Source organism: Pelophylax lessonae (assembly GCF_965119305.1).
Source record: "Pelophylax lessonae genome assembly, chromosome: 1".
NCBI lineage: Eukaryota > Metazoa > Chordata > Amphibia > Anura > Ranidae > Pelophylax > Pelophylax lessonae.
Window position 1 is genome coordinate 597,615,060 of NC_138768.1, and position 27,251 is coordinate 597,642,310.

A 27,251-nucleotide genomic window follows, 5' to 3' on the forward strand; every position below is an offset into this window, starting at 1 on the left:
AATTATTTTAGTGCTATTATAAAAACTGCTAAATACCTTTTCTCATCAGCAATATATAGCAGTCTTGTGACTTCTTTGAGTGTCTGGTTAAAGCTTGTAGGAGTGGTTTTCATTCTGCACTGACTGTCCTATCAGGGTGCAGGACCCCTGACCCTCTTCCTGGACAGTGCTGATTGGCGCTGTGCTGATCACATGCACTCTCCCAAGAAAAAAAACTCTCTCTAGCAATACACACCAAACTAAGCATGTGCAGCCTGTCCCCTGGCTCGTTATTATCAGGAAATATATTGAGGACAGTGGAAGGAGAAGATAGGGGAGACAGGATCAAACAGCCTTTTTACACAATGCAGAGGATTAACCCTTCAGGTTTCACAGTGAGTATAAAAAGCATGCTTTACTGCATATACAGAATGATTTTACGGTTGTGGGTTTAGTAACACTTTAAAGGGAGCCCATTTATTTGTAAAGAGCTAACACACAAAATAAGTAAAAAAGGACACAGCCCTAGGATGCACAGTGTGTAATTTTGCCTTGGTATTCCCTTGTTACTGCAGGTTGTGGTAAAACAAACTATGAGAATGGGGTCTTAAAGGCTCCAAGGGCCAATGAGGTTTTAATTACTAAAGGCAAATCCAATGTGCACTACAAATGCACTTGGAAGTGCAGTTGCTGTAGATCTGAGGGGGACATGCAAGAAAAATAAAAACAGTGTAACGGAACCGAGACCCACACTGTGCTTGTGGGCTTCCATCAGTATACGGCTTCCTTTAGTCTTGAACATAGATATCAGATTATCCAGTCGCCCTCCATACAAAGCTAGCCAACAACTTTGCTTGTTCTGGAACCTTCTCCTTTATTGAGCAGTCACACAGAATTTATATACAGCATGGACATCCCCCTCCTGATTAGATTACCACACACAGGTCAGGGGTTGCCTGATTACATTATATGCAGATTAAATTTTACAGTATACAGAAATCGAATTAACCTGATCTAATTATCTAGCCTTCTGGACAGAAACAATATGTGAGTTCATTAACAATGGGGCAGACAGGCTTAAAAGAATCCACATCACATCTCAATACACAGACAATAGGAAAAGACAGCCAGTGACAGATTGTCTGTCTCTGATGTTGAAGTACAATACCCATTATCAGAAGTGTAAACACAGAACCCATTTGAAGCAATCCAAACCATATTTTCAGTGTCCATTAAATAGCTGTATTTCACTCCCAGTGACGGTGCGTACCGTCACAAACCACATTTTTACTTGCACGTGATTGAATGATAGAAATTAGCAGAGCTTCCCTCATTTCAGAGCTTACACTCAGATCTACAGCGACTGCACTTTCAAGTGCACTTATAGTGCACAGTGGATTTGCCTTTAGTAAAAAAAACCCCAATATGTGAATCAGTCCTTTTGTAGCCATTTTCCAGGATATTCCACTTGGACTGTGCTATCCTCTCGATCTGTCATTACCGTTCAGTCCTTAAATATCCATATTAGATCTGCTTTCATTTCAAGCATGTGACCGTATAATAGTAGTGATGAAAAATTGCTGGCCAGCATCACTAGAACGGAATGAAATGTAATCTTTCAGCCTGTGATATTTTAGCACCAGTTCAGTAGCCATGTGCCAGTGTTGTAAGGCTTCTGCTAAAGCACTCTGTTCTCAGTGACAAATCTGAAGCCTGGACAATCACTTAGAACCTAATAATTACCACACAGAGATAATTATCATCTTATGTTTTTCAGACATGGAAGAACAGATGGTTCATACTGAGCCGCAATGAACTGAAATATTATAAGGATCAGATGGTAAGTTCTGTTATCTGTGATAAAGTGCACACCATGAACACCAGTACTAAAGTTACACTCCAAGTACTGAATTTGATAATTGACACAGGTCTGGCTACTTTACTTAAGTAGACTGAAAAATAACACTGCTGCATGTTTACCAAACTATTTGGACCCTATGGATAGTAAAGATACAACTGCACAAAATCCTGATTTTCTGTGCATTTTTTGCTTAACCACCCAGTTGTATTCCTTAAATGTTATTGTAAACCTAATTTTTTTTCTGATCTGTGTAGTAGTTTTGCAGTGTTCAACCTCCTTTTCTCGGGTCCCCCGCTGGCTCATCCCTCCATTTATGCAGGCTCGATCCCGAGCTTCGCTTTGTGTGTCCATTTACACAGGGAGTGTGGCTAAGCCCTGCCCACCTCTCTCTGCTCACTGGTTGTGATTGACAGCCAATGGCTCCTGCTGCTACCTCTCTGTCCAGTGAGGAGAGAGATGCTGCTCCTGGGCACATTGCTAGATTGAGATCGGACTCAGGTAAGTTTAAGGGGGGGGGGGGGTGCCCTCACTCAACTTCCTGCCTATCGCCCCAGGGGATGGGATCGTTTACCCCTTCACCGGCGGCTCCGGTAAGGGGGGAAACTACTGTTGTCGGGGGGCACCTCTCCTGCTGCTTATAAAATTAATCCTGTGGTGAATCCACCGTCAGGACCTCTTTTATGTGAAAGGATCGCCGCTGTAAAAAAAAAAAAAAAAATACCAAAGTTATGGCAGCTAGCTGCTGCCATACCCACAGTATAGAACGTCAAACAAATGACTTATATAAACAGTAGGCTGTCCGGAATGCTGCTCTCGGACACAGTGCTAGACCAAGATCGGACTCCGGTAACTATAAGTGAAAGGGGGGGGGGGGGGCTGGAAGAGGAGCTGCTTCCTATAGAAGGTTTTTTTTTTTTTTACATTATATATTTTTTTTTTAGCAAAGACCCTAGAGAATAAAATGGCAGTCGTTGCAATATTTTATGTCACACTGTATTTGGTTTATTTAGTTTCAAACGCATTTTTTTTTTAAATATACTTTTATGAAATATGAAAGATGATGTTACACCAAGTAAATTGATACCCAACATGTCATGCTTCAAAATTGTGCATACTCGTGGAATGGCGACAAACTACGGTACTTATAAATCTCCATAGGCAACGCTTTTAAAAATTTTTACAGGTTACTTGTTTAGCGTTACAGAGGGGGTCTAGTGCTAGAATTATTGCTCTCACTCTAACGATCGCGGCAATACTTCACAAGTGGTTTAAACACCATTTACATATGTGGGCGCGACTTGCGTATGTGTTCGCTTCTGCATGCAAACTCGGAGGGATGGGGCGCTTTTAATATTTTTTTTTCTTATTTATTTTACTTTTTATTTTTAATTTTTTTTTTATTACTTTTATTCCTATTCAAAGAAATGTAAATTCCTTGTAATAGAAATGGGCATGACAGGTCCTTTTTATTGCGAGAGGGTCAAAAAGACCTCAGATCTCAAATTTACACTTAAAAGCAGAAAAAAAAAGTTTTCACATTTACTAAAGAAAAAAAAAAAAAAAAAAAAAAAAAAATCGGGCCTTTTAGGCCCAATAAGGTTTAAAACAACTGGGAAGCGGCGGAGGGCACCTCACCCGCTGCCTATAAAAGTGAGCCTGTGGCGAATCTACCGCCGGGACCACTTTTATGTGAAAGAGGATCGCCGCTGTATAAAAAAAAATAAATACAGAGGTTATGGCAGCTAGCTGCTGCCATACCCGCAGTATTTAATGTCAAACTAATGACGTGTATATATACAGTGGGTGGTCTGGAACGCTGCTCTCGGGCACAGTGCTAGATCAAGATCGGACTCCGGTAAATATAAGTGAAAGGGGGGGGGGGGGGCTAGAAGAGGAGCTGCATGCAGAATGTTTTTTTTTTTTACCCAAATGGTCCTTTCACATGGGTTTTCTGCCCGGGGATCCATCCACCGAGCCCCGCTGAGCAGGAGGATGACAGGTCCATCTCTGCTTACTTTGCACAGACAGACCTGTCAGATCCCCACTCTCTTCTATGGGAGATCGGAAGAAAACAGACCGCCTGTTGGTTTTCATCCGATCTGATCCTCCAGACAGAAAGGGTTTCCATCTGCCTGAATTTCACGGACAGGATCAGATCGGATAGGAGCGGGTGTCAGCGGACATGTCAGCGTTGATGTCTGCTGCTCTATAGAGGTACATGGAGCATCCGATCAGGTCCGCCGAAAAAACTGACAGGTCGACCTGATCGGAAAGCCCGTGTGAAAGGGGCCTAATGCAGAGAATGCATTAAAGTAGAAGTAAAACCTCCTATCATTTTCAGCCAAGGAAGCTGCCATCTTGGCTTCTGTTTAATCTCCAACTGTCTTGGTGCTGCACGTCAGTTATGACACAAGCCATTTGATGGTTTGACAGTTTGGTTGAGAGCATAACCAATTTGAAATTTACATTCCTGGCACGTGCCAGGAATGTAACTGTTGAATCAATGGGTTTACTTCCACTTAGATACAAAACCATTTGCCTGTACAACTACTTCCTATTCAAAGCTAGTTTGCTTATTTCTGTTAACTTGTATTCACTTTTGTGACCAAAGGAAGACAAGTTGACCTTGTATTTTTTACATTGATGATTTAACTTACTTTGAACTTTATCAGTAAAAGAGATTCTACTTTAGTTAAGCTGTCCATACATGGGTCGAAATTCTGCTGGTTCAGCAGGTACCAGCTAAACTTCAATCCATGTGTGGCCACTGAGGTTGAACAGTTGATCCACCAGTCAACTTGTGTTCAACCGCCCTGTCGGTATTTTTTCACTCAATCAGCACTGCTGGCTATAAACTGCAGTGCTGATCTGTGTATTGTGACAGCAGGGAGGTCTTCCCACTGTCAGAATACAATGACTCAGAGAGGAGGATTCCCTCATCCACATCCAGTGTGTAGATGGGGAATCAGGTCAGTTTTTTTTTTTTTATTCAACTTGCTTTTTGAACGATAAAAACTGACCCATGTATGGCCAGCTTTAGTTAGTTTTTGGATAGAGTGGGGAATTAATCTGTCAGGTTTTTTATAGCGCTCTTTGTCTTTTGGACTTTGTCTTGGAGAGAGCTGTTATTAGGACAAGAAAGAAGGGGGCATGCTCCAAATTTTTAGATATGATAAGGAGCATATTAAAATAAATGAATGAAAAATACGGAATCTTATGAAAATATTAAGCCCCGGTTCACACTTCTGCGTGTGCGGGGTTTGCATGTAATATCGGAGCGCACTGCTCCGACATTACATGTGATCAGCTGTGCGGTGCGAGTTTAGCCATACAGTTTGTATGGCTAAATTCGCATCGCACCCGCAGCAAACACGCACAGGAGGCATTTTTGCTGCCGCATCAGGATCGGATCGCACAGCGGTTCACACTTGTGCGATCCGATCCTGTGCGAACTGCACGATCGCACTGCGATATGCGATCAAACTGGGGGTGTCGTTAAGATTACATTGACACCCGCAGCGTATCGCATATGGCAGTGTGAACTGCCGGGGGTGCGTGTGCGATGCGGGAAAAGGCTGCAAATTCGCAGCCTTCCCGCATCGCATATATGTGAACCGAGCCTAAAAGAGCGACTAAAACAAAAAAAAGAAAAAAAAACATATCTCCCAACTTTCTGAGACTGGAAATGGCACATCACTGTCATGCCCTCATTTGTGTAGCCTGTAGAAAAAAAAATATGCAAAACAAATTTTACATTCACACCTTTTTTTTTTTTTAATCACTAGTTTTCCTTTGTGCTAGCATTTCAAAAGAACAATAATTTAGAAGTTGGATAAAAGGTTTAGTGCAGTAAAGACAAAAAAATGAAATGGACCTAAACTGTCATTTCATATTGAGTACACCTCCATCCCAATTATTACTGTTATGAGACATTTTAATATATTTGTATGACCATGTTCTGTTTTGTGTCAAACTTTCATGTTGTTTTACTTTTGTACAGTGCATTGCGAAAGTATTCGGCCCCCTTGAACTTTTCAACCTTTTGCCACATTTCAGGCTTCAAACATAAAGATATAAAACTGTAATTTATTTTGAATTATCAACAACAAGTGGGACACAATCATGAAGTGAAACGAAATTTATTGGATATTTCAAACTTTGTTAACAAATAAAAAACTGAAAAATTGGGCATGCAAAACTATTCAGCCCCTTTACTTTCAGTGCAGCAAACTCTCTCCAGAAGTTCAGTGAGGATCTCTGAATGATCCAATGTTGACCTAAATGACTAATGATGATAAATAGAATCCACCTGTGTGTAATCAAGTCTCCGTATAAATGCACCTGTACTGTGATAGTCTCGGAGTCTGTCTGTTTAAAGCGCAGAGAGCATCATGAAGAACAAGGAACATGCCAGGCAGGTCCGAGATACTGTTGTGGAGAAGTTTAAAGCCGGATTTGGTTACAAAAAGATTTCCCAAGCTTTAAACATCCCAAGGAGCACTGTGCAAGTGATAATATTGAAATGGAAGGAGTATCAGACCACTGCAAATCTACGAAGACCTGGCCGTCCCTCTAAACTTTCAGCTCATACAAGGAGAAGACTGATCAGAGATGCAGCCAAGAGGCCCATGATCACTCTGGATGAACTGCAGAGATCTACAGCTGAGGTGGGAGACTCTGTCCATAGGACAACAATCAGTCGTATACTGCACAAATCTGGCCTTTATGGAAGAGTGGCAAGAAGAAAGTCATTTCTTAAAGATATCCATAAAAAGTGTTGTTTAAAGTTTGCCACAAGCCACCTGGGAGACACACCAAACATGTGGAAGAAGGTGCTCTGGTCAGATGAAACCAAAATCAAACTTTTTGGCAACAATGCAAAACGTTATGTTTGGCGTAAAAGCAACACAGCTCATCACCCTGAACACACCATCCCCACTGTCAAACATGGTGGTGGCAGCATCATGGTTTGGGCCTGCTTTTCTTCAGCAGGGACAGGGAAGATGGTTAAAATTGATGGGAAGATGGATGGAGCCAAATACAGGACCATTCTGGAAGAAAACCTGATGGAGTCTGCAAAAGACCTGAGACTGGGACGGAGATTTGTCTTCCAACAAGACAATGATCCAAAACATAAAGCAAAATCTACAATGGAATGGTTCACAAATAAACATATCCAGGGGTTAGAATGGCCAAGTCAAAGTCTAGACCTGAATCCAATCGAGAATCTGTGGAAAGAACTGAAAACTGCTGTTCACAAACGCTCTCCATCCAACCTCACTGAGCTTGAGCTGTTTTGCAAGGAGGAATGGGCACAAATGTCAGTCTCTCGATGTGCAAAACTGATAGAGACATACCCCAAGCGACCTACAGCTGTAATCGCAGCAAAAGGTGGCGCTACAAAGTATCAACTTAAGGGGGCTAAATAATTTTGCACGCCCAATTTTTCAGTTTTTTATTTGTTAAAAAGGTTTGAAATATCCAATAAATTTTGTTCCACTTCATGATTGTGTCCCACTTGTTGATTCTTCAAAAAAAAATTAGTTTTATATCTTTATGTTTGAAGCCTGAAATGTGGCAAAAGGTTGAAAAGTTCAAGGGGGCCGAATACTTTCGCAATGCACTGTATATTGGTTCTATACAATAAACCAGATACATTTCAACTTGAGTTTCATGACTATTGGGTCCACCTCATCTAAAGTCCCGCGGGCAATCTTCTCCTTTTTTAGTGCAGTAAAGAGGGATACATTTGAAGGATAAAGGGATTAGGACAAAAAATTGGGACATTTGGGGGTTGTGAATCAGAATCCGCTTTGTAGTGATAGTAAACGTAATTGTTAAATTCAATCTAGTAATATAGACTCTAAAGCACTGTTTCTCAACACCACAGGAACTGGTACACAGACAGCAACAAAAAATAAAAAATTGACAGATGTTCAAACCCATCTCTGCTATATCCAAAAACATTGATGAAGTTCTGCATTAAGTAAACCAAATTTTATTGCTCTCTAGTGTATTCTGGGAAATGTTGAAAAAAAAAAACAATCTCTTCGACTGGTAAACAAATTTCATGCTGGTTTTTATAGCCAGTAAACAGAAATAGTTACCTAAAGTTGACATTAATTGGGCAGACTTGGCTGGCTATCTGTTAGTAAACTATTTAGAAATTAAAATAAATTTAAATCAGCAATATAAAATGTATTTAACAGATATTGTATAGAAAGGCTGTACCAATGTACACCTGTTCTCTGTGGAGCAATAGAATTATTTGTCATAATGGTCACGGAATGGAACTGTACAAAAATTACAAAACTATGGTCCTTTAATTCATACCTCAATTGTTACAATTGCTGCTATCACCTATATGGAACAGTTTCTGAACTATTGTAATAATGCCATTAGTACTGGATGGTTAAAAATGTGTAGCCCTTACCACCTTTGGTGCATATCATGGCATCTGGTATACTTCTAGGTGATGCTGGTAATTTGCATTGTTCTTCAAGATATTAAAACATACTGTAGATAATGGGGAATATTCCCAAAGGGTCTCCAAGGCACAAGCCCAAGGTGTGGGGGCATGGGTCTGGATAGGAAGAATGGAAAGAAAAGAAAAAATAAAGAAAGGAAGGGGAAGGAATGGGAAAGAAAGAAGAAGGAATGGGGGAAGGGAGAAAAAAAAAAAAAAAAAAAAAAAAAAAAAAGGGAGAGGGAAAGGTCAGGAAAGAGGGAAGAGAAGGGGAGGGAAGGGGAAGGCAAGGGAAGAGGAGAGAGAAGACGGGGGAAGAGAGGAAGAAAAGGCAAAGGGGAAAGTTGGGAAAGGAGGGCCGACGGAAGGTAGGAAAGAAAAAATATAGAAATGGTGAAACAGAGACAGTAGGAAAAAATGTTGAGGGCTGGTGGGACTTTAAAGGTACCAGGTAGAGCAATAAAGGGGAAAAATGTGTTATAAAAACTAAAAAAGTTTATTGGTACATGTTAAAAACAGGGTATATCAAGCAAAATCATAATTTACATAAACATAAACATACATAAACATATATGAGATAAAGTATGAGCTAAGGCATATAGGCGTAAGGCAGCAATTTGTTGTAAATTGGGTCCGATGAGGAGCATCAGACCATTCCCGACATGTTTCGCGGGCACAAGAGGTCCGCTTCTTCAGGGGTGTAAGTCACATAGGATGTAATGTGCCTTGTATAGCCTGTATGGTATAACAACATCGACAGTTATTAGAGTATACATATATATCTGTAGTTATTCGTACATGCGAGTGTAAACCACCAGGTGCATCCAAAGCCTCCACCGTGCAAGTGACAGACTAAGTCAGGGAAAGGGAAGGTGCCATCCAAGAAAAGAGTCTCCCCAGCGGATGTGGAGGGGTGATCAGGACAATGAGCTATCCCACATAGAGGTTATAAGATAAAATGAGAAGGTTGTATGTATAGGTCTGCAGTAAATAAAGAAAATGAATATATTTACCGTCACCATAAAGGATATAAATTTATATATAAATGCTTAGTACCTATTCGTGTTTCCAAAAGAGGACACACATATCTCATATAGTGGGGAGATCAGCCAAGATAAAAATGCAGCTGGAACTTGGATCCTAAGATCATTGTTAGTCCTACATGGGCAGTAAAAAGCATATCAGCACCCTAAGAATATGCATACAGTAAGAGTATAACCTATATTCAGGAGGGTAGATCTGAGAGAGAAAGAGATTACCTTATACGAATCTGCCCAATGGATAAGACCAAATGGTGTAGGGATGGTAGAGCAGATAAGGCAATAGACTGGCTGTATCATTGAAAAGATTTCATGGGTCCAATGTTAGGCCCAGACAATAGATAATCTAAAGAGGCAGAAACAAAGGTGGCAAATCTTAGAGGGGTACGTCAGTAAAGGAAAATAAATCCGTAGAAAAAAGGCCTTCCTGGAGCTTACCTGTACCATGCTGCAATGGCGCTGAACGCCGTCTCCTGAGAGACAGTGTAGTGAAGCTCCGCCTGATATGGCCCTCAACCCGACGCCACATGCGCATGACGTCACGCGCAATGTGGGCGGGTCAGGTCCTCAACGGCGCGCGCACCATAAGGTGCGCGCGCAGTGCCGCTCTTGTGTGGGCCACAAACGGCAGCCCAGAGTGGCCGCAGCGAAGACAGAGCGGAAACAATGTCCGGTCATCTACGAGCCCGAGGACCACACATCCGCTGGAGAGTCTATGGAGGCACGCCCCCGTCCGGACAGAAAGCATACTGCAACCGGGGACATGAATAGGATGCACAGATGGGGAGTGTACACTCGCATGTCACAATGTAATAGGAATACAGAAAAAATCAGAAATGCATATATACACATATATAAACATTGTACATTGGTAGAACACCTTTTAATACATCAAAATCCATGGATAAAACAGAAATAAAGCAATGAAGGAAAAAGAACAGGGGGGAAAGTAAGAGTCGATCCCACTTGTTCTAATAGTGTAAAATCCGGTGGGCTACATGGGAGAGCCAAGTAATGGATATATCCCAGGAGCCGACCGGATTTGGAGAAAGAATTTATAAATCTTTTATGGACACTGCTGCTATTTAGGAGGATGGATATAGAGTCCAGGAGAGTTATTAATCAGAAAAATAAATAAAGAAATATAACAGAGAATAAAGATAAATGTCACGTGATTGGATGTGACAAGAGACCTGTTCAAAATACATGAAGGTCTTTAACTTACCCAGCCAGGGATCAGGGTGTAAGACGCCGCTAGCACGGACGGGACAAGAATGGACGCAGTCGACCGAGGGCCGGATGTGCTAGGCAAGGAATGAAATAAGGAATAGAAGATAAATGGGAGCTTAGCCCAAAAAAGGCTTATATGTCAAAACCTCGTTGATTCCTGGAGGTGTCGTGGCCTCCAGTAATTCAATCCAATAGGACTCCTTTTGTAATATACGTTTGTCCCAATTGCCCCCTCGAGGGTCCTGGGGGATGACCTCCAACACAAAGAAAGTGACCGCAGAATTGTCATATTTATGCCGAAAGGCAATATGACGTGTGACACTAGTCTGCATGGTACCCCCCTCGGAATGGTAAATATGATCTCCTATCCGTTTGCTGAGCTTTCTAATCGTTTTGCCGACATAAAAAGCTCCGCAACAACAAGTCATGAGATAAATCAGTCCCTGTGTGTTGCAGTCAGCATGGTGTTTGGAATGGAACCATTTTCCATTAGGAAGGCGTATTCCTGTACCAGTCTTTACCCAAGGACATTTGTCGCACGAGCCGCATTGGTAAGTCCCATGTTTTAGATTATGTGTGGGAATAGAATTGGTATAATGACTGCGAGTCAAACAATCCCGAAGGGAAGTGGCTCGTCTGAATACCAAGCTGGGTTTGGCTTTAAGATACTTATTTAAAGTGTGATCTTGGGTGAGTATGGGCCAATGGCGGCTCAAGGTTTTGCGAAGAATGTCCTCGTGTGCGGAATAGGTGGTAATGAATCTGACATTGGTGTCATTTTTCTTGGTGGTGGTTTTATACAACAGATTGGCTCGAGAATGAGCTCTAGCTCTGTTGTATGATTTCCTCAACAACGTTTTGGAGTATCCTCTGGCAAGGAGTCGCTCACGCAGCTGATCCGCTTGGTTTTTGAAATCAGAATCCGCAGAACAATTCCTGCGGAGCCTGAGATACTGGGCATAGGGGATACTTGCGACCAGGGGGGTGGGATGGGCACTTGCTGCGCTCAAAATGGTGTTACCGGCACTGGGTTTACGATATAAATCAGTATTGATTCGTCCATCCGGGGAGAGGCTGATGTCTAGGTCGAGAAAGGAAACATGATGTCTATCAATGGTGTAGGTAAATTTTAGGTTCAAATTATTGATGTTAAGAGCTGTAAGAAATGAAAGAAGTTCGTCATGTGTACCTGTCCATATGACAAACAAGTCGTCAATGAACCTGTACCATATTAGAACCTGATTCATCCAACGTTCCATTTCATCGTCCGAGAACACCAGTCTCTCCCAAGCACCTAAATATAGGTTGGCATATGAGGGTGCGCAGCAAGTGCCCATCGCAACCCCCTGGATCTGTAAGTATGTTTGTTCCATAAAGGTGAAATAATTCCTATTTAGGATAAACCTGAGAAGCTTGAGGACAAAGTCCATCAGTGGCCAAGTCTTACGGTCTTGTTCCCTGAGGAATGATTCAGTCATCCGGATGCCCTGGTCGTGCGGGATACTTGAGTACAAAGCCTCAATATCAATTGCTACGAGCAGGGCATCCGGAGGAATCTGAACCTCCTCAAGGTGTTTTAGGAGATCAGTGGTGTCCTTTATATAGGAGGGAAGTGCCAAGACATGGGGCAACAAAAAAGAGTCAACAAATTTGCTAGCGTGTTCCGTGAGCGACTCGTTGCCGGAGACGATAGGTCTGCCAGGGGGGTGTTCAAGGTTTTTGTGTACCTTGGGTAAGGTATAGAAGGTCGGGGTTTTGGGAAATTTGATGTTAAGGAAGTTATACGTATCTCTGTCTATGAGGCCCTGACTAAAGGCCTCCCCACACAGAGACTTGTATTCCATTATGAAGTCAGCTATGCAATCGGGAGTGATAGGAAGATACCACTCCCGGTTACAAAGGACCTCTAAACACATGGTTTCATATTGAGGGGGGGACATAACTACAATATTGCCCCCCTTGTCTGAAGGTTTTATCAAGATGTTTTCGTTGTTTTTGAGGGACGTTAAAGCTGCGGTTTGTTCCTGTGTTAGGTTGTTAGATATGGAAGGCCAAGATTTGGTTTTAAGTTCTCTGGATACCCTTTGAACAAAGGTCCAGATATTGGGGTTTGTTGATAGATCCGGAAATTTTTCAGATTTAGGTTTGAAGTTCTTTCTTGGGGCAACTACAGAAATAGGAGGAACATCTCCTTGTGACGAATCCGTAGAGTCGATGACTGCAACGACGTCAGTATTGCCCTCCTCGTATAGGAGGACTAGGTCCTTGAGGGCACGACTTTCAGCCATGGTGAAGTGCTTGGTTTGTTCGGCTATTTGTTTTTCTAAATTTTTTTGTTTTCTCTCATCATCAAACATAAACTTAAAGGTGAGATTTCTCGCGAATAAATGTAAATCTTTTATGGTTTCTGATATATCAAGAGCCCTTGATGGGCAAAAGCCCAAACCTAAACCAAGCACTTCTGCCTGGGCCTGAGTTAAGTCGACAGTAGTCAAATTAATGATATTTAACTTATTTGAAGAGTTTGGTATGGTTAATTGGTTTTGGGTTTTATGTATATGTTCAGGTTGCCCTGTTTGGTATTCCTGGGTGTTTGTGAGGTTGGTAGTTCTAAAAAACCGTCGTCTGAAGTGGCAGATGTGGAATCACTTGTATTCAAAGAAGGTGTAGTGTTTTTGGCCAGAACTTTTTGTAGTGTGGGTGCTATATTCGCCAAATGTGTGGAAGTGTTCATGTGAGCTTGTGTATCAGGTTTTTTCTTATTGTGACTGTGAGGTTGGGTGGGTGAGGGACCGGCACTGCCTCGTCCACGTTTTTGTGCTTTTGTTCGTTTGTTAGGAATAGGTGGTCCTTGTCTAGATGACCGTGATTGCTGTGAGAGAGAACTGGCAGTGCTGGAATCTGATTCTATGTGGTCATACGTGATATCGGCAGGATCACCTGTGCGTGATCTAAATGTGCGTGAGGTGTGGGGTTTGGAATTCCATCTGTAGGCATAGCCTTCATTGAAGGCCTGTCTATCTTTCAAGAATTTACATTGTTTTTTATGAACAATTTCCTTATTCATGATTTCTAATTTCGCTTTGGCCTCCGTCCATGCAGGAGCGAAGGTCGGTGCCTCAAAGACATGTTTGAACTTGGTGTTAACTAGATCTATTTCAGTATCTAGAGATGTCATATCCCTCTTGTATTGGGTCACCAGAGATTTCATGAGATCGCGGCTACAATTATTAAGGATATCCTCCCAAACCTTTTTAAAGGTATCTGAGGGGTCCCTCAGGGTAGGGAGGGTGTGTATTCTCAGGCCTTGAGGGCTGATGTTCTCATCGATGTACTTCTGGAAATACTCTATGTGCCAATACAAGTGGGATTTACGTTTCAAAAGATTCTGCATTTTGCTGAGATAGGCTCTAAGGTCCTCTTCGACTTTGGTTTGGGACCCACAAGCCAGCTGTATACCTGACATGAAACCAGTCCATGCTGTACCCTGGAGATCCATGACTCAGCCCTGCGTCCAATCCCGTCCGTGCCAACGAAGTCCACAGACCTGAAACCGAAGGAAGGGAAAACAAAAAACACACACTCCTGTTGGGGAGTGTGTATTATTAAAAAATATAATGATAATCGTCTCTCCAAAACAAAAAGAAGAACCTAAGCAGTCAGTATATCTTAGAAGAATAATATATTGGGTTAAGTAATAGATATACAAACATATGGCTAAAAGCCAAAGCGAAGAGAAGCCCTCAGGTGTGTTATCCACCCAAAATTTCAAATTCAAAATTATGTTTGTAATAGATCAGTAGAAAAATGGTACCACATCCCTAAATTGTATACTGTAGATAATGGGGAATATTCCCAAAGGGTCTCCAAGGCACAAGCCCAAGGTGTGGGGGCATGGGTCTGGATAGGAAGAATGGAAAGAAAAGAAAAAATAAAGAAAGGAAGGGGAAGGAATGGGAAAGAAAGAAGAAGGAATGGGGGAAGGGAGAAAAAAAAAAAAAAAAAAAAAAGGGAGAGGGAAAGGTCAGGAAAGAGGGAAGAGAAGGGGAGGGAAGGGGAAGGCAAGGGAAGAGGAGAGAGAAGACGGGGGAAGAGAGGAAGAAAAGGCAAAGGGGAAAGTTGGGAAAGGAGGGCCGACGGAAGGTAGGAAAGAAAAAATATAGAAATGGTGAAACAGAGACAGTAGGAAAAAATGTTGAGGGCTGGTGGGACTTTAAAGGTACCAGGTAGAGCAATAAAGGGGAAAAATGTGTTATAAAAACTAAAAAAGTTTATTGGTACATGTTAAAAACAGGGTATATCAAGCAAAATCATAATTTACATAAACATAAACATACATAAACATATATGAGATAAAGTATGAGCTAAGGCATATAGGCGTAAGGCAGCAATTTGTTGTAAATTGGGTCCGATGAGGAGCATCAGACCATTCCCGACATGTTTCGCGGGCACAAGAGGTCCGCTTCTTCAGGGGTGTAAGTCACATAGGATGTAATGTGCCTTGTATAGCCTGTATGGTATAACAACATCGACAGTTATTAGAGTATACATATATATCTGTAGTTATTCGTACATGCGAGTGTAAACCACCAGGTGCATCCAAAGCCTCCACCGTGCAAGTGACAGACTAAGTCAGGGAAAGGGAAGCAAGTATCGCAAGTATCCCCTATGCCCAGTATCTCAGGCTCCGCAGGAATTGTTCTGCGGATTCTGATTTCAAAAACCAAGCGGATCAGCTGCGTGAGCGACTCCTTGCCAGAGGATACTCCAAAACGTTGTTGAGGAAATCATACAACAGAGCTAGAGCTCATTCTCGAGCCAATCTGTTGTATAAAACCACCACCAAGAAAAATGACACCAATGTCAGATTCATTACCACCTATTCCGCACACGAGGACATTCTTCGCAAAACCTTGAGCCGCCATTGGCCCATACTCACCCAAGATCACACTTTAAATAAGTATCTTAAAGCCAAACCCAGCTTGGTATTCAGACGAGCCACTTCCCTTCGGGATTGTTTGACTCGCAGTCATTATACCAATTCTATTCCCACACATAATCTAAAACATGGGACTTACCAATGCGGCTCGTGCGACAAATGTCCTTGGGTAAAGACTGGTACAGGAATACGCCTTCCTAATGGAAAATGGTTCCATTCCAAACACCATGCTGACTGCAACACACAGGGACTGATTTATCTCATGACTTGTTGTTGCGGAGCTTTTTATGTCGGCAAAACGATTAGAAAGCTCAGCAAACGGATAGGAGATCATATTTACCATTCCGAGGGGGGTACCATGCAGACTAGTGTCACACGTCATATTGCCTTTCGGCATAAATATGACAATTCTGCGGTCACTTTCTTTGTGTTGGAGGTCATCCCCCAGGACCCTCGAGGGGGCAATTGGGACAAACGTATATTACAAAAGGAGTCCTATTGGATTGAATTACTGGAGGCCACGACACCTCCAGGAATCAACGAGGTTTTGACATATAAGCCTTTTTTGGGCTAAGCTCCCATTTATCTTCTATTCCTTATTTCATTCCTTGCCTAGCACATCCGGCCCTCGGTCGACTGCGTCCATTCTTGTCCCGTCCGTGCTAGCGGCGTCTTACACCCTGATCCCTGGCTGGGTAAGTTAAAGACCTTCATGTATTTTGAACAGGTCTCTTGTCACATCCAATCACGTGACATTTATCTTTATTCTCTGTTATATTTCTTTATTTATTTTTCTGATTAATAACTCTCCTGGACTCTATATCCATCCTCCTAAATAGCAGCAGTGTCCATAAAAGATTTATAAATTCTTTCTCCAAATCCGGTCGGCTCCTGGGATATATCCATTACTTGGCTCTCCCATGTAGCCCACCGGATTTTACACTATTAGAACAAGTGGGATCGACTCTTACTTTCCCCCCTGTTCTTTCTCCTTCATTGCTTTATTTCTGTTTTATCCATGGATTTTGATGTATTAAAAGGTGTTCTACCAATGTACAATGTTTATATATGTGTATATATGCATTTCTGATTTTTTCTGTATTCCTATTACATTGTGACATGCGAGTGTACACTCCCCATCTGTGCATCCTATTCATGTCCCCGGTTGCAGTATGCTTTCTGTCCGGACGGGGGCGTGCCTCCATAGACTCTCCAGCGGATGTGTGGTCCTCGGGCTCGTAGATGACCGGACATTGTTTCCGCTCTGTCTTCGCTGCGGCCACTCTGGGCTGCCGTTTGTGGCCCACACAAGAGCGGCACTGCGCGCGCACCTTATGGTGCGCGCGCCGTTGAGGACCTGACCCGCCCACATTGCGCGTGACGTCATGCGCATGTGGCGTCGGGTTGAGGGCCATATCAGGCGGAGCTTCACTACACTGTCTCTCAGGAGACGGCGTTCAGCGCCATTGCAGCATGGTACAGGTAAGCTCCAGGAAGGCCTTTTTTCTACGGATTTATTTTCCTTTACTGACGTACCCCTCTAAGATTTGCCACCTTTGTTTCTGCCTCTTTAGATTATCTATTGTCTGGGCCTAACATTGGACCCATGAAATCTTTTCAATGATACAGCCAGTCTATTGCCTTATCTGCTCTACCATCCCTACACCATTTGGTCTTATCCATTGGGCAGATTCGTATAAGGTAATCTCTTTCTCTCTCAGATCTACCCTCCTGAATATAGGTTATACTCTTACTGTATGCATATTCTTAGGGTGCTGATATGCTTTTTACTGCCCATGTAGGACTAACAATGATCTTAGGATCCAAGTTCCAGCTGCATTTTTATCTTGGCTGATCTCCCCACTATATGAGATATGTGTGTCCTCTTTTGGAAACACGAATAGGTACTAAGCATTTATATATAAATTTATATCCTTTATGGTGACGGTAAATATATTCATTTTCTTTATTTACTGCAGACCTATACATACAACCTTCTCATTTTATCTTATAACCTCTATGTGGGATAGCTCATTGTCCTGATCACCCCTCCACATCCGCTGGGGAGACTCTTTTCTTGGATGGCACCTTCCCTTTCCCTGACTTAGTCTGTCACTTGCACGGTGGAGGCTTTGGATGCACCTGGTGGTTTACACTCGCATGTACGAATAACTACAGATATATATGTATACTCTAATAACTGTCGATGTTGTTATACCATACAGGCTATACAAGGCACATTACATCCTATGTGACTTACACCCCTGAAGAAGCGGACCTCTTGTGCCCGCGAAACATGTCGGGAATGGTCTGATGCTCCTCATCGGACCCAATTTACAACAAATTGCTGCCTTACGCCTATATGCCTTAGCTCATACTTTATCTCATATATGTTTATGTATGTTTATGTTTATGTAAATTATGATTTTGCTTGATATACCCTGTTTTTAACATGTACCAATAAACTTTTTTAGTTTTTATAACACATTTTTCCCCTTTATTGCTCTACCTGGTACCTTTAAAGTCCCACCAGCCCTCAACATTTTTTCCTACTGTCTCTGTTTCACCATTTCTATATTTTTTCTTTCCTACCTTCCGTCGGCCCTCCTTTCCCAACTTTCCCCTTTGCCTTTTCTTCCTCTCTTCCCCCGTCTTCTCTCTCCTCTTCCCTTGCCTTCCCCTTCCCTCCCCTTCTCTTCCCTCTTTCCTGACCTTTCCCTCTCCCTTTTTTTTTTTTTCTCCCTTCCCCCATTCCTTCTTCTTTCTTTCCCATTCCTTCCCCTTCCTTTCTTTATTTTTTCTTTTCTTTCCATTCTTCCTATCCAGACCCATGCCCCCACACCTTGGGCTTGTGCCTTGGAGACCCTTTGGGAATATTCCCCATTATCTACAGTATACAATTTAGGGATGTGGTACCATTTTTCTACTGATCTATTACAAACATAATTTTGAATAAGATATTAAAACATGTAGTAACAATACATGATGGATTGACCAGCATGGTGTGGTTCTCTGATTTTTTTATTTATTTTTTTACAGGCTCAGGAGCCAATAAAGACCCTAGATCTTACAGAGTGCAGTGCAGTACAATTTGACTACTCACAGGAAAAAGTTAACTGTTTCTGGTATGTGTTGTCTTAAACCAAATAACATAATATCCACTGTTTCTGTATGGACAAGAAGGTCTTTATCGCACATCTTCCTTGCTGAAAAAGCTTATATTTTTCAAACAGACCATGTTAGCTTGCGACATGAAAATAGGAGGTGTTAAAATTGTAAATGCTATGGCAGCCTTACCAAGTGTTGATAACAAATACTTTTCTCCAGTATGTACCGGTAATAACTAAATCGCTCCAGCTCATTGGTGATCCCAACACTTCATGTCCAAGCTATTCTGTTATGTTAGAGGAGCCGTGGACCTTTATTTACCTTGGGGAACAATTCCTCCAACTGAGACCAACCATAGTGCACAATTTTCCCTGCTGACACCAAGGATGGGGCACTATTCTTTCCACAGATGCAAGTAATGGGGCGCTATTCCTTCCACAAACACCAACAATGGGACACTATTCCTTCCACAGACGCCAATAATTGGGGCATTATTCTTCCTCTAACTAACCACAGGCCATTTTTAACTCCCACTGCCTTAGCAATTCCAGGGCATTGTTTACTTCTACAGACTACCGATTAAAGGATATTTTCTACTCCTATGGGCCACAATTGAGCCACCAAAAGAGCTGAAAAACAGTGAACTGGCCTTTTGTTTAGAAAAGTACGAGAAGCCCTGTATTAGAGCATCAGTGGTAGTGGGCACAAACGTAATATGGTGGTATAACAGAGTCCAAGTTTTGGGGACGTTTGGGTGCTCTGGAAACAGATCTATTTCAGTAGGTGTAGAAATAACTGGAGGCTCCTTCTCTATGCTCCCCACATCCACTATATAATGCTGGAAGAGCTTACCAGAACAATCCTATGAGTATGTATAAAAGCATCCTTACCATATATATATATATATATATATATATTATATATATAAAACTTTAGGAAAATTAAGGATTCAAGGGCTTCTATATATTAGAATAAAATTGTGTTGAATAAAGCAAGTCCTAATGTTATGAATATTTTTTCTTCACAGTTTGGTATTCCCAGTGAGAACCTATTACCTCTGTGCAAAGACAGGAGCAGAAGCAGATGAATGGATTAAGATTTTAAGGTGGAAAATGGTATGCCTATCATACACTCATGGATCTTGGTGATACTGTAAAGCCCCGTACAGAAGGGCCACCAAAAATCAGCCAGTACAGTAAATATTGGCCGACGCTCAGCCTGTGTGTACGGGTCCTTGTTTGATAGAAGCAGATCTCACCGACAGCTTCTGTTGAATGAGCTTGCTGGAAAACCAGCAGCCGATTGACATACGATCAGCGCTCACAGCCAATGGCTGCTGGCACTGACCGGTGTGAGAACCACACAATAGCTCAGAAGGGAGATCGTTGTACTAAAAATCACATTGTTAGTACAGCGACTTGTTCTAGAGCTTACCATGTGTACTAGGCTTTAGGCTTGCTATGGAAGCCGATAATAAAAATCATAAATATGACATAGTATATGCAAAGAAGAGACTAAATCCCCGTACACACGTACCGATTGTCGGCCGTAAATATTCGGCCGATTGTAGGCTTGTTAGTATGATGCTTCCGACAGCGCATTTTCGGCTGAACAGAATCTGGCGTGCAGACTTTAAAATTTTTGTTGGCCGTCACCAGAACGGTCGATTGTTTGCAAGTCAGTACAGAATTCAGCCGACAATCAGCAGATATGCAAGACTGGGCATGCTCAGAAAAGAAAAAACACACGGAAAGTTAACCATCACATGACATCACTTCTGCAGTCGGCTGTTGTTGGCCGACAAAATTTGTGTGCAGTCTTTTGCAGTTTTCAACCGACAGGACAGCCCTGGACAAAAGACGGCCGATCTTTCGGCCGACGATCGCTACGTGTGTACGGGGCTTTAGAAACAGAATGCAAGGAAAGAAGGGAGTTTATTATCATTGCAGGAAGTAACAAAGCAATATAGCAATCTGAAAGAAAAGATCATAATCTGAAAAAAAAAAAAAAACTGGTCAGACCAGATTGAGTTCAGGCAGTGTTTTGACAGGTCAGGGCAGGTTGTAGACAAACAGAATCAAGTAGAAAGATTGGGGTCATGATTGGAGTAGAGCTGGAAGAACTACAAGAATCTGGTGTGAGTAAATTGAATCACTCCAAAGAAACATTTTTGCTTTAGTCAGTTTTTACGGTACACGGAAAAGACTTGTACTTGCTGCCCAGTGAAGTCACATACATGAATATGCTTGTGCTGCAATATTTCATGAGCAGATTGGTGGTACACCTAAGACAGCACCTTCAGCCAATAAGTTGGACATCTGGAGAAGAAGCGGCCATGTGGAGAGAGGATCAGGAGTGTCCAGGCCAAACCTTACAAGCAAACAGCAGGGAAATCACCAACACAGTGCAGGTTTTCTACAAGTTAACAGAATCCAGTATATCACTAAGGAAAAGGGAGTATATTAAGGCCAGCAGTGAGGCAAAAAGGAAAAAGATTGCAGTGCATAGGCAGCAATCACTGGGTGAAAAGTGAAGATCATAGACAATGAAGTCCACTACTTACTGTATGTTGGCAGTAACACTTTTTCAGGCATTTGAAGTGAGTTTATAATTACATAAATGCAGCACTCTTGATTATTTACTGCTACTCACCAGGTTACAAAAAGTAACTGTGGGTTTAAAGTATAGTAAAACTAAAAGCAAAACTTTTCTTCATTTTGAATAGAGCAGACAGGGATTGGAAAGCTTGTCAGTTTGTATTGCTGTCTGTGTCCTCATTAAAGAGATTCACCCTCTCTATTTGTCTCTTTACCATTATGATTGAAAGTAAAAGAAAATCCCAAATTTTGGGTTGTCCCCAGAAAAGTAATTGGGACACTAGTTTGGTGACCTCGGAGTCCCCAAAAGAATTCTCTTAAATTGTGTGTAAACTCAACATTTCACATTCCTGATATGTGCCTGCTGTACCATGTACTTGTATGAAAAAGTATCCTTTACTCTTTGTATTGCTTCCTTTATGTGAAATTCCTGGTGTTCTTGCCAGTCCCTCTACTTTCCTATTAAAAACTGACCATGCTAGGCATGAGAACATAGCGTGGTCAGTTCTCTAGCTGTGCTGGAAACTTAGCCTGCTCTCCTTCAATGATCACACTTTCACTGGGAAGCTCAGTGTGCTGCCTTCTCTCCTACCCCTAGCTCTTATGCAGCTGAGAACAGAGGGAGTGTGATCACATAAAAAAAAAAAAAAAAAAGGGGTAGGGGATTTGTTTTATTCAGATCTATATACAAATGTTTTGCCTTTCATTTTCATTTCTATTTTAAACTGAATGGGTTATTCTACAAGGTGATCGTTTACAATCACTTTAATTTGCAAGGATTTACTCTCACTTCCTCTTAGGCTATGGCGCAGGAAGTGAAGAGAAATCTCCGCAATGGGACGCAGATGGCGAACAAAAATCTGAACCGCCCTTGCTCTATCCAAAAGTTTTGCCTATAGTTCTGCTTTAATTATCTAACATTTGTTTTTCTTTTGTTCACAGTCTCAAATAAGAAGACAGACAACTCGAAGATGAAGGGTACCACAGACATAACGCTCCATTAAATAATTAGGATCAAACTCAGAATGGTGGAGCCCAAACTTAACCCCGGCTGGACTCTTAAAAAATTATTTTTTTTGTACACTTAAGAATGTTGAACATGGCAATATAAACTGACGCAGACCCTTTAAAACCATAGAATAAGGAATATTACCTCCATTTGATGGTTCATACATGAGTGTTGGAAGCTTGTTAGCATTCTGTGGCCTCTATTTTAGCCTGTAGACTCAAGTGTTACAGCTCATCTAGGGGGAACATTTGGCCAGGGGAGCTCTAGGGATGAATTGCAGTGCCATTCGTTCACGTTGCAGGCAAGGCAATGCTTCTCTGTGCCATTTAACAACAATACACTGTCCATTCTGGTGTAAGAAATGCAGAACTAGATTGTGGCGCTGGTTATATAAACTGGTTTGCTACAGGTCAGAACTATGTGGGATGTTACACATATTTAAAAGAGTTTTGTACTTTAGCAGTACGCAACTGCTAGTTTTTAATATATTTGGTTTCACTGTGAATAGAGGTTGATGATTAGAATAGTTTGATGTTCTCTATAGAATCTTATAACTGCGACATTCCATTACTGTTATCTAACCCAGTGCATTGTTTACAAGTTAATGTACAAAATAAAAAGCTGACAAACCCATGGAAGGAAAATAAAATATGTATATACTTTTTCATACACCTAATTGTAGTGGTTTACTTTGGGAACATTTTGAAGGAGGGCAAAAGAAACACAATTACATAATGACATGGATTTACTAAGACTGAAGAGTATACAATCTGGGGCAGCTCTAAATAGAAACCAATTATCTTCTAGATTATCAAAGCTTAATTGAAAAAATTTGATTTTTGACTTACAGTAAAATCCATTGATGGACACAGCTCCTGATCTTCTTAACCATTGGGTTATTCTACAGCAGTAGGATACTAGGCAGAAATAACAAAAAGGATCCCGCAAGCAACCTCCCTACAATAAATAAATATATTGCTGCAAACACTCCACTTCTCATAACAGTGTAATCAATGTAATATAAATAAATAGTGCTGCGCAAATAAATAAATATATAAAATTTAACTAACAAGCAGTGAATAACTAGTGATAAGTATCAAAAAATATATAGGGAAGTAAATAAGGAACATGCAATAAAATACATATAGATGCAAAAGTGATAAAATGCAAGAAGGCAAGAAGGATGAGGTCATCAAAGATAGCAGAGCAAGGATTGCTGGGTAGACTGGACACAAGAGAGCACATGTTGAAGACATAGAAATTCCTGCTGAGAGAAGCGACTGTCATCTGGGATTCTCTCCTCCCTGCACGGCACAACTCACCTTATGGTTCTCCTATACCGCTCAACCAACCCGGATTCTGCGGGACCATTCGAAGATTTAAAGTCCCAGGGTCCTGCAGATCTGGGCAGAAGTCCCGGATTCCAAGTTACTTGCAGCTCGGCTCCCCCACCGCCTCTGACTCCAGTGAAGGACAGCTCTGCCCCAGCCTCCAGCCTGTCAGCAGCTCCCACCTGTCTTCTTACATTTGCATATGACGCTGCATTGAGGGATACGGTTCACCAGCCAAAGTTATCTTGATTGGAAGGAGCCATACAGACCCGGATGGGCACATATTGAGATCCCCTGCATATACGCTTTATCGTATATATTCTAAAGTGAGCACCCACTCACATGGGGGTGCACGGTTGCCGTTTAGCTGCGACACTCTGGTCACTCACTATTGGCCTGATCACCTTTATAGGACTGTTGTTTTATCACCAAGATACACGGGGACTATCTTATATTTGACTTTTTTGTATTTTGCACATTTTATCACTTTGCACTTTTGCATCTATATGTATTTTATTGCATGTCCCTTATTTGCTTTATTTACCTATATATTTTTTGGTACTTATCACTAGTTATTCACTGCTTGTTAGTTAAATTTTATATATTTATTTGCACAGCACTATTTATTTATATTAAGTAGGATACTAGGCAGAAAAAAAGTCTGGCTATGCCTAGGGGCAGTCCCAGGGGGTATACTCCCTCTCTCTGCTATAGGTACTCAGTTTTGTTACAAGCAGTGTCAGAAGAATTACAACTCCACAGAGGGGTGGGTGCTGTGTCCATCAATAAACATCAGAGAAATGGATTTCCAGTAAGTCAAAAATCCAATTTTCACTTTCGTTCATTGACGGACACAGCTCCTGATCTTCTTAACCATTGAGACGTCTCAAAGCAGTGTTTAACATGAGGGGTGGGAACAGCGAAAAAGAAACTCCCAAGGCTACTTACAGCCAACTAGGTAAACAGGAGCTCAACCAAAACAACTTGAGCTCACCTGAAAAAAACAATACACCTTCAAAGAGGACCAAGTCCTCTAAACAGCAGCCTGCAAAACCTTGCAGCCAAAGGAAGCATCTGCAGATACCAACACAAACCTGCGTCACTGACGCCTGATGACGGAAGGCCCAGGAGGCACTGAGTGCCCAAGTAGAATGTGCCTTGACAGGGAAAGGAGCAATCTGACCCTTGAAATGATGGAATAGACCTGAACCACCGTCTGTCTGATCCATCTGGAAATGGTTGCAGAGGAAGCGGACAACAATTTCCGAGGCCCATCCATGAGCACAAATAGTGAGTCCGACTTTCTAAAAGACTCCGTAGCTGCCAGGTACACCCCAATTGCCCAGACCACATCCAAGGCATGCAAAGCAATTTCCTTCAGATGTTTTGGCCTGGGACACAGGAAAGGCAACACAATGTCATCATTCAAATGAAAATCAGAGACAACCTGAAGAAAGGACGACGGACAGAGGCGAAGAACCACCTTATCTCTTTGAACCATCAAGTAAGGTGAACGCCAGGATGCCGCCAATTCTGACACCCTGCGCACAGAGGTGATCGCCACCAAAAAGGCTGCCTTCTGGGACAACGTAAGCAGGGGAATCTCCTAAAGATATTCAAAAGGAGGCTTCCGGACAACCGAGACCACCAACTTGAGGTCGCAACAGAGACCGCACTGGAGAGGTCAAGTGTCTAACTACCTGAAGAAAAGTACATACCAGGGAGTATGTGGCTAAGGGCCGTTAAAAGAAGACCACTAAGGCCGGCCCCTGACCCTTGATAGTACTCAAGGCCAGTGTCTGCTCAACCCCCTGTTAAAGGAAGGTCAAGATCCGAGCCACCGAAAAAAGTGAGGACGAACCCCAAGAGACTCGCACCACGCAATGTACATCTTCCCTGTACGATGGTAGATCTTCCTAGAAGTAGATTTCCTAGCTTTTAACAGTGTTGGAATCACTGACTCAGACAAACCGCTATCCATCAGCACCTGGCGTTACACAGCCAAGCCGCCAAAGCCAGCGACTGTAAGGAGGATGAAAAATTGGTCCTTGGAACAGCAGATCCTCCATGAGAGGAAGCTTCCAAGGAACATCGGCAACCAGCCGCACCAGATCTGCGTACCAAGCCTGGCGAGGCCAGTCCGAAGCCACTAAGATGACCGGAATCCCTTCTGCCTCGATCCTGTGTAGAAGTCTTGGCAGAAGCTTGAGAGAAGGGAAGGCATAAATCAGATGATACTGACCCTACGGGGCCACCAGCGCATCTGTGGCATCCACCAGAGGATCCCGTGATGGAGAAAACAAACCTCTGCACCTTTCTGTTGAGCCGGAACGCCAACAGATCCACCTCGGGGATGCCCCAACAGAGACACAACTGATGAAACACCTCTGGATGAAGGGACCACTCCCCTTGGTCCAACGCCTGCCGACTGAGGTAATCTGTCTGCCAGTTCTCTACCCCAGGAATGTGTACGGCGGAGAGGGCTGGAACTAATCGTTCTGCCCACTTTAGAATACCTGGCTACCTCCAGAGCCGCCAGGACACTCCTTGTGCCCCCCTGGTGATTGACATAAGCCACGGTTGTGGCATTGTCTGATTGATTGCGCACTGGACATCCCTGAAGACCATCCGTTCAATGTTCCAAGCACAGCCTGATCGCTTGGAGTTCCAAGACATTGATCTGTAGTCTGGACTTGTCCAGTGTCCAGATCCCCTGAGCACAATTTCTGCCGAGGACGCCTTCCCAGCCAGATAGACTGGCATCCGTGGTGACCACTGTCCAATACAAGGGGAGGAAGGATTTGCCCAGCCATGCGCCGAACGAAGCCACCAAGGGACTCTTTCGTTCCCCAGCTCAGCCGGATCTGATTGTCCAGAGACTGTGAATTCTTGTCCCATTTGGCCAGAATCTCCCTTGCCAGGACCTCATATGGAACTGTGCAAACGGAACCATCTCGAAGGTAGACACCATCAGGCCCAGCACCCACATGGATGACAATCTGTTGGACAGCAGGAGACTTAACTGCAGCCTGCAGTTTCTGGAGTTTGTCCAGAGGAAGGAGCACTCTGGCTAAGACCGAGTCCAGAGTCAAACCAAAATAGTCCAGCTTTGTGGACGGAATCAGAGCAGACTTCTGAAAATTCAGAATCTAGCCAAACTCCCTCAAGCTCGTAAGGTGATTTCCAGGTTTTCCACCAGAGTAGTAGGAGACTCCACTCACAGAAGGAGGTCGTCAAAGTAGCCAAGTACCGCGATCCCCCAAAGGCATAACGATGCTAGCAACGGGGTCAACACTTCCGTGAAGACCCGGAGGAGCAAGCGTCCTTGATGGCGATGGAGGCAAGAAAATCCCCCTGATGCAGGGAAGCCACCGCCGTGCTAATGGACTCCATACTGAACTTCTGCAAACGCACAAAGTAGTTCAGCGCCTTAAGGTCCAGAATTTGACGCACCTTGCCTTCCTTCCTGGGGACCGTAAACAGATTTGAGTCAAACCACCTGAAGATATCCTGAAGTCAGAACCAGGACCATTACCCTTTAAAGTAAATGGTCTTGCATCGTCCCAAAAAGAGCCTGTAAGCGGACCGGGGACAGCTGTACGTTGGAAGGAAGAACTTTACTGGAGGGTAAGAACGAAACTCGATCTTGTAGCTGGACCGAATGACCTTGTGGACCCACTTGTCTTGTACC

At 42.7% G+C, this 27,251-nt stretch overlaps 1 protein-coding gene across 1 annotated transcript in view; it reads left to right on the forward strand.

The window, feature by feature from the left end:
• The window catches only part of DAPP1 (dual adaptor of phosphotyrosine and 3-phosphoinositides 1), a 168,664-nt gene extending 145,766 nt beyond the window's left edge, over positions 1 to 22,898 (forward strand). Inside the window, exons 6-9 of the mRNA XM_082243612.1 lie at positions 1,757 to 1,819; positions 18,555 to 18,640; positions 19,651 to 19,738; positions 22,163 to 22,898. Coding sequence (XP_082099738.1) covers positions 1,757 to 1,819; positions 18,555 to 18,640; positions 19,651 to 19,738; positions 22,163 to 22,195 — 270 coding nt within the window. The 3' untranslated portion in view covers positions 22,196 to 22,898. The remainder of the gene's footprint in view (positions 1 to 1,756; positions 1,820 to 18,554; positions 18,641 to 19,650; positions 19,739 to 22,162) is intronic.
• Positions 22,899 to 27,251: the final 4,353 nt, after the last annotated feature.